Below are 15,251 nucleotides of genomic sequence, written 5' to 3'. Positions count from 1 at the left end.
TTCTTCAAAATCTCTAGATAATTTGCGACCACTTCCTTATCTGCACTTGCAGCTTCGCCTGTGATCAGAACATTATGTAGGCTATTTCTCTTTATGAAATGTTCAAACCACCCAGCACTAGCGTGGAATTCTTCTTTTCTATCATTGATAGCCCTTTCTTTCAAGGATGCAAAGAGACTTAATGCTTTTGATTTAATAAGGTCAGTGGATCCGTTTTTGGTTACAATCTTTGATCCATGTAGAAAGACGTCTCTCTAATTCAATGATTATACACTTTGATTTTGAGTGTATGCATGATGAACTTGAAGCAACCTTACTTTTCTCTATGTATTCAGCAGTTTTGCTTAAAATTGCTCTTATAGTTGATTCACCCAATTTTGTGTTCTTGTCCTATCTTTGCTCTGGACTCGCCTTGTTCATTTTCTTTATTATTTCAAGTTTTTCTTCCAATGAGATTACTTTTCGATTCATTTTACCTTTCCACATTTTTGCTCACTAATTCTTTTACTCATGATGAAGGATTGGGAAAATACTTTAAAATAAAAAAAGTAAGGAAAACAATTGCAAAGTAGGCACGAGATATGATCATCAAAATGCTATGTAATTAGCAGACGACATTAATTTAAGCGTTAAATTTGGAACATAGTGTAGTTAGAAATAATGCAGTATGCCATTAAAAAATAACTTTGTAAAATGTTTTAAATTGGTAGCTAAATTATTTCATCCTGGTGAGCAATTTTTTAAAATAGTTAGCCATAAAAAATGTATAGATAGAAAATTTTTAAAATCGGTAACATTTATTTTTAAGATGTATATAGGCGCATTAATCGAATTTCGGTATAGAAAAAAAACTATGCACTAATCGGGGGCACATTAATCGAGGGATTGCTGTATATATAAATAAAATTACTGTTAATCATTACCTGAAGGGTTTTCAAAACTGCTGGGGCCCAAACCAATGCATTTTCCAAAAAAACATCCGTTGAACATTGACCCAAAAGTGTATGTAATAGCAACAGACCTTCAGTCCTACAAAAATATATATATTGATAATGAAATGTTGAAATTCATTTACTATTGACAGTAATGAATACTAAAAACCTAGTCAATTTAGGAAAAAATTTAATGACCTGTGTTCATTTAATATTTACAATAGATATATAACATTATTATTTTAGAACACTTCCGAGCAGCCTTTCTTGAACCTTAAAACTGCATTTATACTAAAAAATAACCTAAAATCAAACTCACATGAAAAAAAAAAAAGAAAAGGCTGTGGGTTTGAATCCTGCTGTTGGCATAGTTGTCTGAGATTGTCTTTAGATGGGAGATGAATTTCATTGCCCAGTCTGACCACTATATATATATATAGTGATCAGACTAGGCAATGAAATTGCAAAAAATGCAATACATTTTTTTGCCTGTAATTCTCAGTTTTTTGTAACTTCAATTTTTTATTACTGTGTTCTACCTTTAGTGGATACCTGAAGAAGGCTGTAAAAGGCTGAAACTAGTTGTATCATTATCATTAAAATTTAATAGTTTATCTCAGTTTAAAGTCATTTAAAATTTATTCTTAAAAAAAAAAAAAAAAAATACATATATATAGTGGTCAGACTGGGCAATGGAATTCATCTCCCATCTAAAGACAATTACACAAACACACACACACATACATACTCACGAACACACCAGGGGCAAATATTCCAGGTGTGCTATGCAGTGCTCATCCATCAAATAGCAATATCACCGATATTATATTTTTGCATTTATTCCTGTTAAAGACTCCCCTAATTGTTTCCAGACTTTACATGATTCCTAAAAGTAAACACAATATACTAATGCTTCACGAAGAGGATACTTTGATGCGTAAACACTGCTTCACATTCATGTTAATAGCCCAGATATGTGTTCAAAATACATACCTTTGAGACCATTGAAAAGATGTACAGATGGCACAGGGGTCAAATTCTTAGCATTCTAGTAGTTTTAAACCACTCAGAAGGCGAGGCAGGATGAACTCTGAGACAATAGCACCTAGTGGCTAGGATTGGTTATTGTGTCAACCAATCCAACTGAACATTGTCATTTGTCATGAGTTGCTGTTTTTGTTTTCTGAGTTTCATCTGTTTTGCTTACATGAAATGTGAACTGACATGGTAGGCAAGTTTATATATACATAGGCTGTTCAATAAGTTATAAGACTATATTTATACAGAAAACAGATTACCTTTAATAGTTATCATTTACATGGTCTTTTTCGAAGTAACTACCGTGAGACACGATGCATTTGTCCCAACATTGCGTCCACTTCTTAAACACATGTGAAAGTCCATTTTTCGAGAGTTCTTTCAAAACCACCTCCACAGATTTTACACATGCTTTGTTGCTTTCGAAATGGCGGCCTCTTAGTGGTTTCTTGAGCTGAGGAAACAGCCAGAAATCGCACGGTGCGAGATCAGGACTGTATGAAGGGTGTGGTAGGATATCTATGTTGTTTTTCTGCAAAACGTCCACTACACAACCAACAATATGTGGCCTTGCATTATCATGGTGCAATAAGAAGCCATTCTTTAGCAATGGCCGCTTCCTTTTGACGTGCTGTATCATTGTCCGTAAAACATCCATATAGTATGAGCCATTTACAGTATTCCCGGGTTCTACAGCGTGTTGGTAAACAATGTCTTCGTAGTCAAAAAACATTATGGTCATAACTTTACCAGCCGATTTACAGTTTTTGCTTTCTTGGGGATAGATGAAGACGGATGCTTCCATTCACTGCTTTGTTGTTTCATTGTAGGGTCATAGTGATACAACCAAGCTTCACCTGCTGTAATGATGCATTTTAAGAAGTTGTCGCCTTCTTGTTGCAGTCTTTCTTTCCATTCTGTGCACACATCCACTCGATGCTGCATTTGCTCACGCAGTACTTATCTGCGTGAACAACTCTTTTCAAAAGTGAAAATTGTAAAAAATGATCGTCGAAATCGCCTTGATGAAGAACAACTAAAAAATTGTATTAGAGTCGCAATTTCAAACATACCTCCCAATACCGAAAAGCTTGTTGATGAGAAACAGAACCAAATACCTCATTAATTAAATTTCAGCAGCTATTTAATTTCTTTTGATTAAAAATTTATGTATGTATACCTATGTACATATTGAAAGCATTACTAATAAAAAGTAAATCAAATTTAAAAAAACTTTTCATTGTTAATCTATGTCAAAAATAACAAATTCCATCCCATAAATTAAAATTTTTTGATTAATATATTAAAATATTTAAATATTGTGTTTGTTGCAGCCCATATGGAATATTAGGTTTTCAATTGTGGCTCATTGAAGAACAAAGGTTGCTCATCACTGCATTAGTCTAATATTCAACTTCATCTGTTCTAGTTTGACTGTCATCTTATCATTTAATCTATCAAGAGCCTTTGCAAAGTCTAAGTATACTACTGTGTACATGTTAATTACATTAAATGCTGATGTTACCTTATTGTAATAAGTAAAGAGATTACTAAAATGACCTCTCTTTGGCAAATCCATGCTGTCATCAAAGATGATACCACTGTTGTCAATCATTGTGGATCCTAATTCTCACCAGACTTTCCAACACTTTAACCACAACACCTGACAAGACTGTACCGCTTTATGAAGCGGTACGATCTTGCCTTCCTTCCTTCCATTCCTTTGGAACTTTGGAACCCAAGGTAACACTCATATTAAACAAATATATCAAGGCAGAAGTCAACTCTCTGGCACATTCCTTCAAAACATGCTGTGATATATCATCAAGTCCCACAGCCTTATTAATATCAAGAGTTTGCTAATCCCCAATACACCTCTTCCTCACTCAGTCAGTCTCTACTCCTCATCATTAACTGCTCTCAAACTCTACATGTCACATTCAAGGATGAAAGACCTTTATGAACTGCTCATTATATCTCAACTATATCCTCTGCAACAGTTGTCCCTATACCATTTTTTCCAATCAATGCTATCCTACCATAATTGTTCTTATTTTTGCTGGTTACATACTGAAAGAACTCCCTAGGATTTTTTTGGCTTCATTAGCTAAACTACAACTCATACTGAACTTTTGCTACCCTTACCAACCAAGTCACCCTCCTTGCCTGTTCTTTGTATTCCTCATGGAATTGATTATTACCCCTTCTCTTATGTTGCCTTTTTTCCCTGTATTGCATGCTTAATCTCTTCATTCATCCATTTCACACTTACCTTATTTAACCATGCTACCGGCCAAGACGTCTATAGAACGTCAAAGTTATCATGGATGTGAAGTGCATATTAAAATTGTAATACCATTGATATTACACTGAAATTTGATCCATAATGGCCGGTAAGGTAGTTAACATTCTGACCTTTGGAATACATTTAGAGATCGCTTCTAGTAGATGGTTCTTGAATATCACCCAACCAACTCCTCATTCCATGATACAGCTCCAAGCTGTCTCCTGAGATTTTCATAATCACTAGCCTTGCAGTTCTATATATACCCTTTCCTCACAGAAGTCTTCACATGGCAGGCAACCACCCAGGTAATCACTTCTTGGTCACTCTTACCAACTGGGAGATTTGACACCTCATTTATAACATCCTCTGATGAGATGATCAAATCCAAGACCCTCAAATTCTCATGTGCTCCCTGTTACAAACTCATTATCTTTACTTCCAGTTGCTATCTTGTCATCCCAATCTATATTGCCATAATTAAAATCGAAATTAATGATCACCCTTTTTTAATATGCTTATACATTTCCTAGTCACTACCTTCCACATTACCAAGTCTATAGCAACTTCAAATGAGGTATTTCATTCTATTCACCTCTATCTCACACCATATTGCCTCAAAACCACTACCACTATATCCTCCTTGCATCATCTCTACCTTGTATGGACATAACTTTTTCTATCATCAATAGCACTCCGCCTCCCTTTTTACCTTCACGAAATACATACCCTTCCATCTCTATTCTTAACTTTCATATGAGCATAATACATCTTGAAAATGATGTGTTGTTTACATATGTATGAGACAGCGCCACCATAATGAACAAAGCCACTGAAAATGTTTGCATAAGTTAAGCTGGTATTCAAGCCTTGGTTCCTTTCTTTTAAACTTATGTCACCGTGCATTAAGATTGCCTAATCATGTTCTTTTGGCATGGTAAGTGGTTCTTACTATGCCAAAAGGCATAATAAGAGTCACTGAACTGTACTAAAGATTGTTACTTCTGTTTGTACAATGTAAAAGGAATATAGTGCTAAAAACAAAACATGATTCTATACCTGAAAATATGGCACCTACAATAGACTAGTACTGCATACACTTGAAGTTCTTGTGTTCCTTTGCTTCAAAACTTCAAAAAGATACAATGTAGCATGAACCACTGCAAGGTTAAACTTTTCACACAAAGTGAACAATGAAAATCTAGATTTCTCTCTCTCTAAGTATTTTGATGGGCTTTTAGATTCCATAAGCAGATACACTTCAAATATGCAAATACTGTGGGAAGTTGAAAACAGAAGCTAAGAACTATATATACACACACACACGAGGGTGATCTAAAAAGTTCTCGGCCTAACAATGAAAAAATGAATTTATAATTTCAAAATTATTTTTATTTTTTAAACATAATCTCCCTTAAGACTAATACATTTATTCCAGCAATGCTCCAGTGCCATTATCCCATCCATTAACCATAGTGATTCTCAGTAAGATCTGCAAAAGACCTCTCTACAGCTGCAATCACCTCTTAATTCGAAGAAAAGTGCTGACCAGCGAGGAAGAGATAGAAGTCAGAGAGAGCCAAATCTGGGGAATAGGGCGGATGTTCCAACAATTCATAGTGCAGATCCCTTAATTTTCCCATTGCCAAAACACCTTTGTGGGCAGGTGCATTATTCTGATGAAAGATGATTTTTTTTCTTCTGCAAACCGAGTCTTTTCTCACAAATTTTCTCATCTAGTCTGGTTAAAAGATCGAAATAATATTCCCTGGTTATTCTTTTATCCTTTTCAAGATAATAAACAAAATGTAGCATCCCAAAACACCGATGCCATGACCTTTCCTGCTGATGGAACCGACTTTGTCTTCATTGGCACTGAACAACCAGCTCTGTCCACGGTTTTGACTGCTTTTTGGATTCTGGTGTGTAATGGTGAATCCAAGTCTCATCCATAGTAATAAATCGATGCACAAAATCAGTTTTATTCTTGTTAAAACGGTCCAAGCACTGTTCAGAGATTTTCATGCGAGTGCATTTTTGATCTGCTGTGAGCAAGCGCACCACCCATCTGGAGCAAAGCTTTTTCATTTGCTATAATCTCAGCAATTTCACACACTTTGAATCACCAATATCATATCGTGCATTTTTTTTATGTTAAGCCCATACGCAAGAAGTTGATAGATCAACCTATAGTACATTAGTACCGCGTATGGGTTAAACCATGTGTTGATCAAGTGCCCATACACGGTATGGGCACTTGATCAATAAAAATAACTTTTATTTTTATTAATCAACAATTTCTGGTGTTGTTACACTTTTTGGACATCCTTCACGTGGATCATCATGCCAATAGTGTTGCTATCTATGGTCGAGAACTTTTCAGACAACCCTCTTGTATATATATAAAGCAATGGGGGAAAAAAAAAGAAACATTAAGAACTACATATTGTAACTAACTATATATTATGAATGTCTAGAATGCCTTGCCTGAGAGTGTGGTGTCTGCAAAGAATTTGAATGTGTTTAAGATGTGGTATGATGTGTCATGTGTATGACAAAGGGACCTCAAAGATGAGTCTTTGACTCCATGGGATCTTAGGGTAATAATAATAATAATAAATTAATTGTAAATAAATCTAATTTCACATTTGCCTGTCATCTGTTTAATAAAAATGCAATTGCCCAGTTTATTTTTTATTTAAACAGTTATAATGCTAGATGGCCTGCAAAAATAAGATTTCATATTTACAAGTTTGTGAAAATTTTAGTGCAAAAAAAGAAGGAAATATACAGCCTAGTGTGTGTTATCCATCTGTTACTAATAGATAGATGTTTTAGCATTTTTAATAATTTTTATTTTTCAGTTCATTTCCACTATTCTTAAATTAAACAGCTTTACTTTTGAATATGCCTGTAAATGAGGTATCAGTACTGGCTGAAATTATGGTCAGGCAAAAGCCTGCTGCTTTGACCATAGCAGCAGGCAATTTCATACTTTTTCACCTCACGGTGAAAAAGCATGAAATGTATACAAATACAGTAGACCCCCAGTATCTGTGGTTTCGGTATCCTCAGTTTCACTTACCTGCAGTTCAAAAAAAGTGCGCGAAATGGTCAAGTGCCACCGGTTGAAACATGCATATGTGCAGGCTGAAAACTTGTCAAAACACGCTTGTTTTGCTAGGCACTTGAACTTAAACGTGCGTGTCTGTTCATGTTTAGTTTTACTCGAATTGTCAAAGAAAGCAGTCAATTGTCTGTCATTGCAATTAAAAATTGGGTTTAAATTCAAGCAAAGAAAGTAATCGATGAAAAATTTAAAAATGGCTTCAAAACCGAAGAGAAGACAAGGTGCTCAGTATTAGTGAAAAATCAAAGATTATCAATATGATTGAAGTAGGAAAAAAAGTCAATTGAAACCGTTGCCAAGATCTATAATAAAAACGAATCTTCGATACATGAAGTGTTGAAGAACAAAGAAAAAATTCGTGCCAGTCTTTCCATTGCGTCCAAATCTGCAAAAGTTACGGGTACAGTGCGTGATAAGGCGTTACTCAAGGTAGAGAAAGCTTTGAATTTGTGGGTGGAAGACATGACAAGAAAAAGGATTCCTATTGATGGTAACACGTTACGACAAAAAGCATTGATCCTATATGAAGACATGCGGCTGCAAGACGAAACAGAAGAGGAAGAAAAGTCATTTACAGCAAGCAAGGGCTGGTTGCATAGATTCAAAACTAGGTTTAATCTAAAAAACACAAAAATTTATGGGAGAATCTGCATGAGAAAGCTGCTGCATTGTTCCCAGCAGAATTTTAAAAAATTATTGCAGAGAAAGGTTATCATCCTAAGCAAGTTTTTAATTGTGATGAAACCGGCCTCATTTGGAAGAAAATGCCGCAACAGACATACATCCATAAAACTGTGAAGCAAACACCAGGCTTTAAAGCTTTAAAGCTTTAAAGCATTTAAGGACAGACTGACGCTGGTACTGTTGGATTCAGCTGGTCATATAATTAAACCTGGCCTTGTTTACCGAGCACAGAATCCATGTGTCCTTAAAAACAAAAGTTGTCTGCCTGTTTTTTGGCAATCAAATTCGAAAGTGTGGGTCACGGCCGTGTTATTTATGGAATGATTCCATTGATGTTTAATTCCGGAGGCGAAAAAATACTTGGAGAGGGAAGGATTACCATTTAAAGTTTTATTAATAATAGACAACACTCCAGGGCACCCTGAGTCACTAGTCACCGAAGATGAAAATGTTCAAGTGGTTTTCCTCCCACCTAATATGACCTCATTGCTTCAGCCACTTGATCAAGGTGTTATTAGATGCTTCAAAGCCTCATATGCTCAGAAGGTTTTCGATATGATTCGTGCAATGGTCGAGGATTCTGCTGATGTTTGAGTCATGGAATGCTGGAAATCATTCACAATTGCAGATGCAATTGTATTCATCAAGGGAACAATGGACGAATTGAAACCAGAAACGGTAACTGCATGCTGGAAGAATTTGTGGGGTGATGCCATTCATAATTCCCAAGACGCCCCTGATATTAACTCACAGATAACAACGATAATTAACACAGCATGGAAAATAGGTGAAGCAGGATTTGACAATATGACAGAAAAAGAATTGAATGGTTACATAGATGGACATCGTGAGGTGCTCAGTAACGAGGAGTTGAAAGATCTTGCCAAATCTTCTACAGAAGAAGATGATGATGATGAGGATGAAAGTGAACAAGAACCACCAGCATGGACACTCGAAAAATTTGCCACGATATTTCGAATGGCTCAAACATAAAAGGAACAGATAATGGATTATGATTCAATGATGGAGCACAGCATAAAAATTGTGTTGTGCAATAACAGAATATTGCACACTAACAGCACAATAACAGAAGCTTTGGAACCTTTGCAAAACCTGTTAACTGAATTGAAGAGACAAAAACGGCAGCTTCCAATAACAATGTTTTTTAAAAAAGTCGACAAAGCTTCTACTATCGATGATCCTCAGCCATCCACATCATTTACTCAGTAGGCAAGCAAGCAGCCAACTACCAAAGATTTGGAAGATGAATAAATATGTAGCTGAACACAATGAGGTGTTCTGATCTCAGTTGATTCCTCCTAATAAGAATAAAAATGTTTAAGATTTTATTAACAATTACATTTTCATTAAGATATTTTCTCATTTCATTCTACATAATTATTGAGGGTTAAATTTTATTTGTCTAAAGATGCAGTTTTATTGAATGAGGCAATTTTTTTGGTTTGCCACTTCACCTGTACTACTCAGGGGTGCTTTCTACTGCATTTGGGCACACATTCCATTGCTCCTCTCAGATTCTAAAGATATAAAAATTGTTTCATGATAATTTGAGATAAATATGTAATATTATTATCGAGGAGCAATGGAATGTGTGCCCAAATGCGATAGATAGCATCCCCGGATAGTACGGGTGAAGTGGTAGTCTAGAAATTATCTCATTTAATAAAAAAATAACTCTTTTTATTATTATTTATTTAGCCATACAATTTAGTGTATACATTATATATTAACTACAAAACATATTCACTAAAGAACTCTACAGTCCTAGTGTGTGAGACTAAGTCAATTTACTAATAATTTCCTGCTTGAAAATGCTTGAAAAAAAAAAAAAATAGCAGTTTTCAGAGATGTTTCCAGTTATTTATTGGTCACATACACAATTTTTAAGTTCCTCTGATGATTTTGCCACTCTTATAATGTCAAAATTACTTCAAACATTCTTGTTACTGTAACAGATACCCTCACGTTAAATCACATATTTAATTTTAAATTCCATCTATTGTTTTACTTTAAATTTAATCAGCTTAACAGAAAGTAATTCGATTTCATTTCAGAAGTATGACAAGTTTTGACAATAGACTGTGAAATTAAGAATTCTTATTTACAAGTTTGACAATTTCAGTGCAAAAAAAAGAAGAAACTTCAAAAAGATGAGTCCTCGAGTTATGTCACATAATAATAAAGTATGACATACATGTACCTATAGTATTATATTCTGTAAACTGAAACTTAAAAGAAAAATAAAATCTAAATATATAAACATAATATTATATAAACATTAACTGACCTTGTCTGTTGAGAACTAAGAAGAACATTAAGTGTCCCAAGAACATTTTCTAAATTTTTGGAATTCTAGAATGAAAATTTCAAAAATCCCATTATTCTTAAAGCACATTAATTACAAAAGTAAAACTATGTCAAATTTTGTTTTTGTTTTATTTTATATATATATAGAGAGAGAGAGAGTTTCATCTTTTTTATTTATTTATTTAGATAGTGCTAAACTGAGATTTAAAAAAGTTCTAGAAATTTTTGAACATATCTTTATCACATCCAGTGTCCTTGCAAAGCACTTAGCTTTAAGCAGCAGTGCCTTCAAAGACTGAGGGAATCTAATGCAGAGTATGATACAGAAGGATGGATGATATAAATGATACAGATGTTATGAATGAGATGCTAATCAGATGGATAGCAGAAATATTTTTCCAAAGGGTAGAATAAGAGGAAAGGAAAACTTGATCTCTGGATGTCAGAATTGGAATTTGAACTAGGGAAAGTGTTGGGTGTCTGGAATACACTGTCTGTGAGAATGGTTATAGTGCAGGCGGTGAATAATTTTAAAATGCAGTATGGTAGATACAAATTCACTTAGAGTGGACATCTTGCAATGAACCTCTTGACTTTCTAAATGTCCTATAATAATGATAATAGTATTAATATTTTCCTTTGTTAAAAATTAATGATTATTCAGAAAGTAAATATTGTAAAATTCAGTTAAAAAGTGAAGTAATTAGAAAATATACATGTATGTATGTATATATATATATATATATATCTTTGTCAAAATATTTGAAATATCAATGAATTTAATGAAAAAATAACTTAAATATTATTAATGGTGACAGTAACAACAAGAATAATGATAAGAGTTTATGATAAAGTTTCAGATTATGACTAGAAACCATAATCTTATAGTTTTAGTCATAATGTAAAAGTTTATTACCAATTATTGATATGTATTCTCAAGGGGTGTACATGATACTATGATAATACCACATAATTAAGTACAGCAATTTTCCAAACGAATCTGTTGTATTGGATTTCCAATATTGTCAGATATCACACTTCAGTCTTCTAAAACACTACTAACTGCAATTGAAAAGTAAACTGGGAAGGTTGCAAAGAGATTGCAGCACTATGCTGCAAAAACTCAATAGCCAACAAATTTAGAGCTTGACTACATTTGATGAATGTATATATATATATATGCCAATACTGTTTTGGAGGAAGGAGTATATACATATTGTTTTACTACTCAAAGGATTAAACAGAATGGTAAGAGAATGGTTAGCAAAGCAAGTATCTGATGCCAGGAAAATGACCCAGATGAAGACAAAGTTAATTATTTAGTATTATCATAGATTCTGTACATCCCTTGAAGAAGGTACATATCACAAAATGATAACATGTGCTGGGTGATTAATCAGGTGATGTAAAGACCTCATTAATGATTACCTTTTTAGTGTTTCATCCTTGTAAAGTCAGTTTTATTCTTAGAGGAGGACTGAAGGAATAGAACTAAATGAAGTGGTAATACTCCAAATACTGATCCCTCAAGATGTCATTAAGGCAACAGGACTAGGTGGGATTTTGTCTTACCCTGTTGCAAGACAATGGTCAATAAGTCTAATCTGAATGAAAGGAAGTTAGGTAGCCACTTTGTATTTCTCCAGTGCTTATGAAAGCCAGCATGGATTTGTTAAAGGGAGGTGTTCTTGTTTTGGTATTCTGGTGGTCTTTTATAATTAAGTAATAAGAGCCAAGAATAAAGGAATGCCACTTATTATCATTTTTCTGGATTTTGCAAAGACATTTGACAAGATGAGGTATGATAAGTTGATATTAAATCAATGCACACATTTAGATACCAGGCCAGAAGATGGATTGGAAAATGGCTTTCTGAGTTGCAGGGAGAAAGAATTCTGGAAAGTAAAAAAAGTCACCAGTGGGTTTCTGTAGGTTTAGTTTTGGGAGTGTTACTCTTCACCCTTTGTGTCAATAAAGGGTGGTATCCAAATGTTTGCAGATGTGAAAGTTGAAACAATTATTACTAATAACTAATTATGACTCTTTGAGCAAATGTGAATAAGATGAAAAGTTCGGCAAATGAATGAAGATGTGTTTACTTCAGCTAAATGTAAAGTTTTGAAATTTGGGATCCACAGATGGAAGACTGTATATGCTCTTAGTGGAGCTAAATACTGGAAGAAGAAAATTATCTTGAAGATTTGCACATACAAATTTGAAGTTCAGATGACACTGAAAAGGTCATGAAGACAATACAGAAAACTGTTGCAGTACTGAGGAGGATGACCAACAGAGATAAGAGGATGGTAAAACCACTATATAAAGCCTTAATCTGGCCACACCTGGATTAATGTCTTTAGACCTGCTCGACAGGAATTGGAGGGGATGAAGTACTGTAAAGAGGATGAAGAGGTGCATAACAAAAATGATATTGGGAATGCCGATTACACATCCTCATAACCAAAGTTCTGTGGTATGAATATCATTTTTGTAAGAGGGTAAGGTTTTTTTTTTTTCTCCACTGTCTGGGAGAGTGCAGATAGTAGTGCTGTCAAAGGCAGACTGTTCAAGATAGATTTTATGATTCCACAGAAGTCTGAAATAATATAAATAGCACTGACAAGATGGAAAAGAAATAGAGAAAATGCATGAGTAATGAGAGAGATGACAACATGTAGGACTACGAAATTGAAGTATTTTTCTTCCACAACCATCATCTAGATAGGTTATAGATATGATCACCTAGATGATTTCTGGGAGATTCTCACAAAGTGCAGAAGGTAATGTTGACTATAATGATAACTTATATGCTGGTCAAGGTTTATGTGAAAGGAAAGGATAGGATGATACATGGAAAAAAGGCCCATATAAAATAAACAGTACGTTCAAATATATTTGTTTCAATAACAAGTGTAAATATTTTCATGTTTATGGCTCCAGCATATAAGTTCCACAGTCCCTTATGATGATTTTCATGATATAAATGAGGTGAAAAGGGGACCCATCCCTAGAAGTTCAACAACACTACAGTGAGAAAATGATATTTTTCCTTGATGGCGAGCTTTTGATTAATCTTGAAGCTCCATGACTTCCAATAACGACAGTAAAAACATCAAACGTTTACTTATGAAACCTTTCATCCCTCCATGAGAATCCTCGAAAGCCTTCTTCCGGACTGCTTTACGACTCAGAAATCCAGCTTTGCGCGTTTACACACTAACATATTTATTTCACTGATATGATTATAGATGTACTGCAATGGCTAGCTTTTATTCAACTGTGTTAATTTTGAGCTAATAAATCAGACGTGAATCTGGAAGTTGATTTATTAACAAACCTCCTCAGTGAAGTAATTCTAGATTTAATGTTTTATTTTACCACATCTTTGGTAGAACCAAAAGTGTATGTATATTTTTTTAAGACGATGAGGCTTGTCGCAACATCTATTCAAGAAAGCATACACTTTTAACCATAAAAGTAATTTTGATGAGTGATACCTGACTACAAATATTTCATGCATATTTCCACTTATAAGATCAAGTTGCCGTTCATTTTTTTAATTTTTTTTTTAGCAAAAGCGACAACATAAGCAAATCGTACCTCAGAAACAAAACTCTGAAGATGAGTACATGATTCCAAATACTGTAACTTCTCTTTTAGAGCCCTTCCTTTATCAAACGCAACATCAAATATATTTAACATCTTTCTTCCATTAAACCGACAAGCACAACACGAGTTCAAAGTTTTATTAACAGTACTCAATTGTAACTGCCAAAATCCCCGTTAGCCAGAGTACGCTGCACTGCCGCCATCTTAAGGAATTAATTATTATGGAATATACAAGTGAAAACATTATTATTATTATTATTATTATTATTATTATTATTAGTTGTAGTAATAGTAGCAGTAAAAATTGAGTCTATGCATGATCGGCCTTTTCAAATCTATTTTGCTGTAACAATAAATGTTCTCTACAAATTGTTTTTAATCAGCATTTAGTAGACAAATTCTACAATAGTTATAGCAGTCATCTTTATTCCTTTTATTATAAATAAATTAAAATAACGAGTGCTTTTTTTCATCAAAAATTGACGAGTTTTACCAGCCATCCAAATCGTATTAATGAACATCAAGGGTTTTTCATTAAATGTGTCACCTGCATTTGGTACGGTTCCATAATATATATTGTCTTCTCCAATGTTTTCCTATTTTTATTATGTTCATTGTGTTTACTACTTCTGACACTGCAATAATTTCTATTTTCTCTTGATTTATAAAATTTTACTTCTTTGTAATCACTAGACCAGAGATTTTGAAAATAAGTTACCAATTTCTCTAAGCCAATTGTCTGTGTGTTTATGTTATCTTTTAATTCTTTGTTCGTGTATTTTATAGACTTACCAACATCAGCAACATCAATGGATGTTTGCTGATGTTGTCTTATTATATACCTTTGCACGTTAACGTTCTTAGTGTTTGAGATTAATTTGCATTTAACGTAAATATTTCATAGCCCTATAGCAATATAAGAAGAATATATTGATTAAATCTCCATTAACTGATTTTTCTCTTGTGAATAAGACATGGTAATTGCGTTGTAAATATAGACTGAATTTTCCAAATAATAATTTTCATATTTTGACTTCTTCCATGGGATGTTGATACATTCATATCATTGACCTAAGTACTGTATATTCAATGATCCATCTGATCAGTTTCAAAAAAAAAAAAAAAAAATCAGCAAATGCTTTTTAATCCCGAATAGGGTGTAGGCGAGGCCATTTTAGCCTTATTTAACTTTTGGACACTGAGTGGGCAGTTCAATCTCCGCTGGTACCCAATCAGAGATAGCTTG

The 15,251-nt window shown here is 33.9% G+C and overlaps 1 protein-coding gene across 1 annotated transcript in view; it reads right to left on the bottom strand.

Annotated features, from left to right (window-relative positions):
• Nucleotides 1–14,169, bottom strand: part of LOC150093275 (proline-, glutamic acid- and leucine-rich protein 1-like) — a 270,371-nt gene extending 256,202 nt beyond the window's left edge. The window contains exons 1-3 of the mRNA XM_090413693.1: nucleotides 13,997–14,169; nucleotides 10,377–10,441; nucleotides 924–1,029 (exon numbers count right to left, since the gene is read on the bottom strand). Of these exons, the coding sequence (XP_090269819.1) occupies nucleotides 924–1,029; nucleotides 10,377–10,441; nucleotides 13,997–14,098 (273 nt within the window). The 5' untranslated portion in view covers nucleotides 14,099–14,169. The remainder of the gene's footprint in view (nucleotides 1–923; nucleotides 1,030–10,376; nucleotides 10,442–13,996) is intronic.
• Between the last annotated feature and the right edge of the window lie 1,082 nt (nucleotides 14,170–15,251).

Source organism: Typopeltis vanoorti, chromosome 24 (genome assembly GCF_054136105.1).
Source record: "Typopeltis vanoorti isolate ZY-2024b chromosome 24, IOZ_Tvanoo_1.0, whole genome shotgun sequence".
Taxonomy (NCBI): Eukaryota; Metazoa; Arthropoda; class Arachnida; order Uropygi; family Thelyphonidae; genus Typopeltis; species Typopeltis vanoorti.
This window is presented reverse-complemented; position numbering and strand designations above follow the sequence as displayed.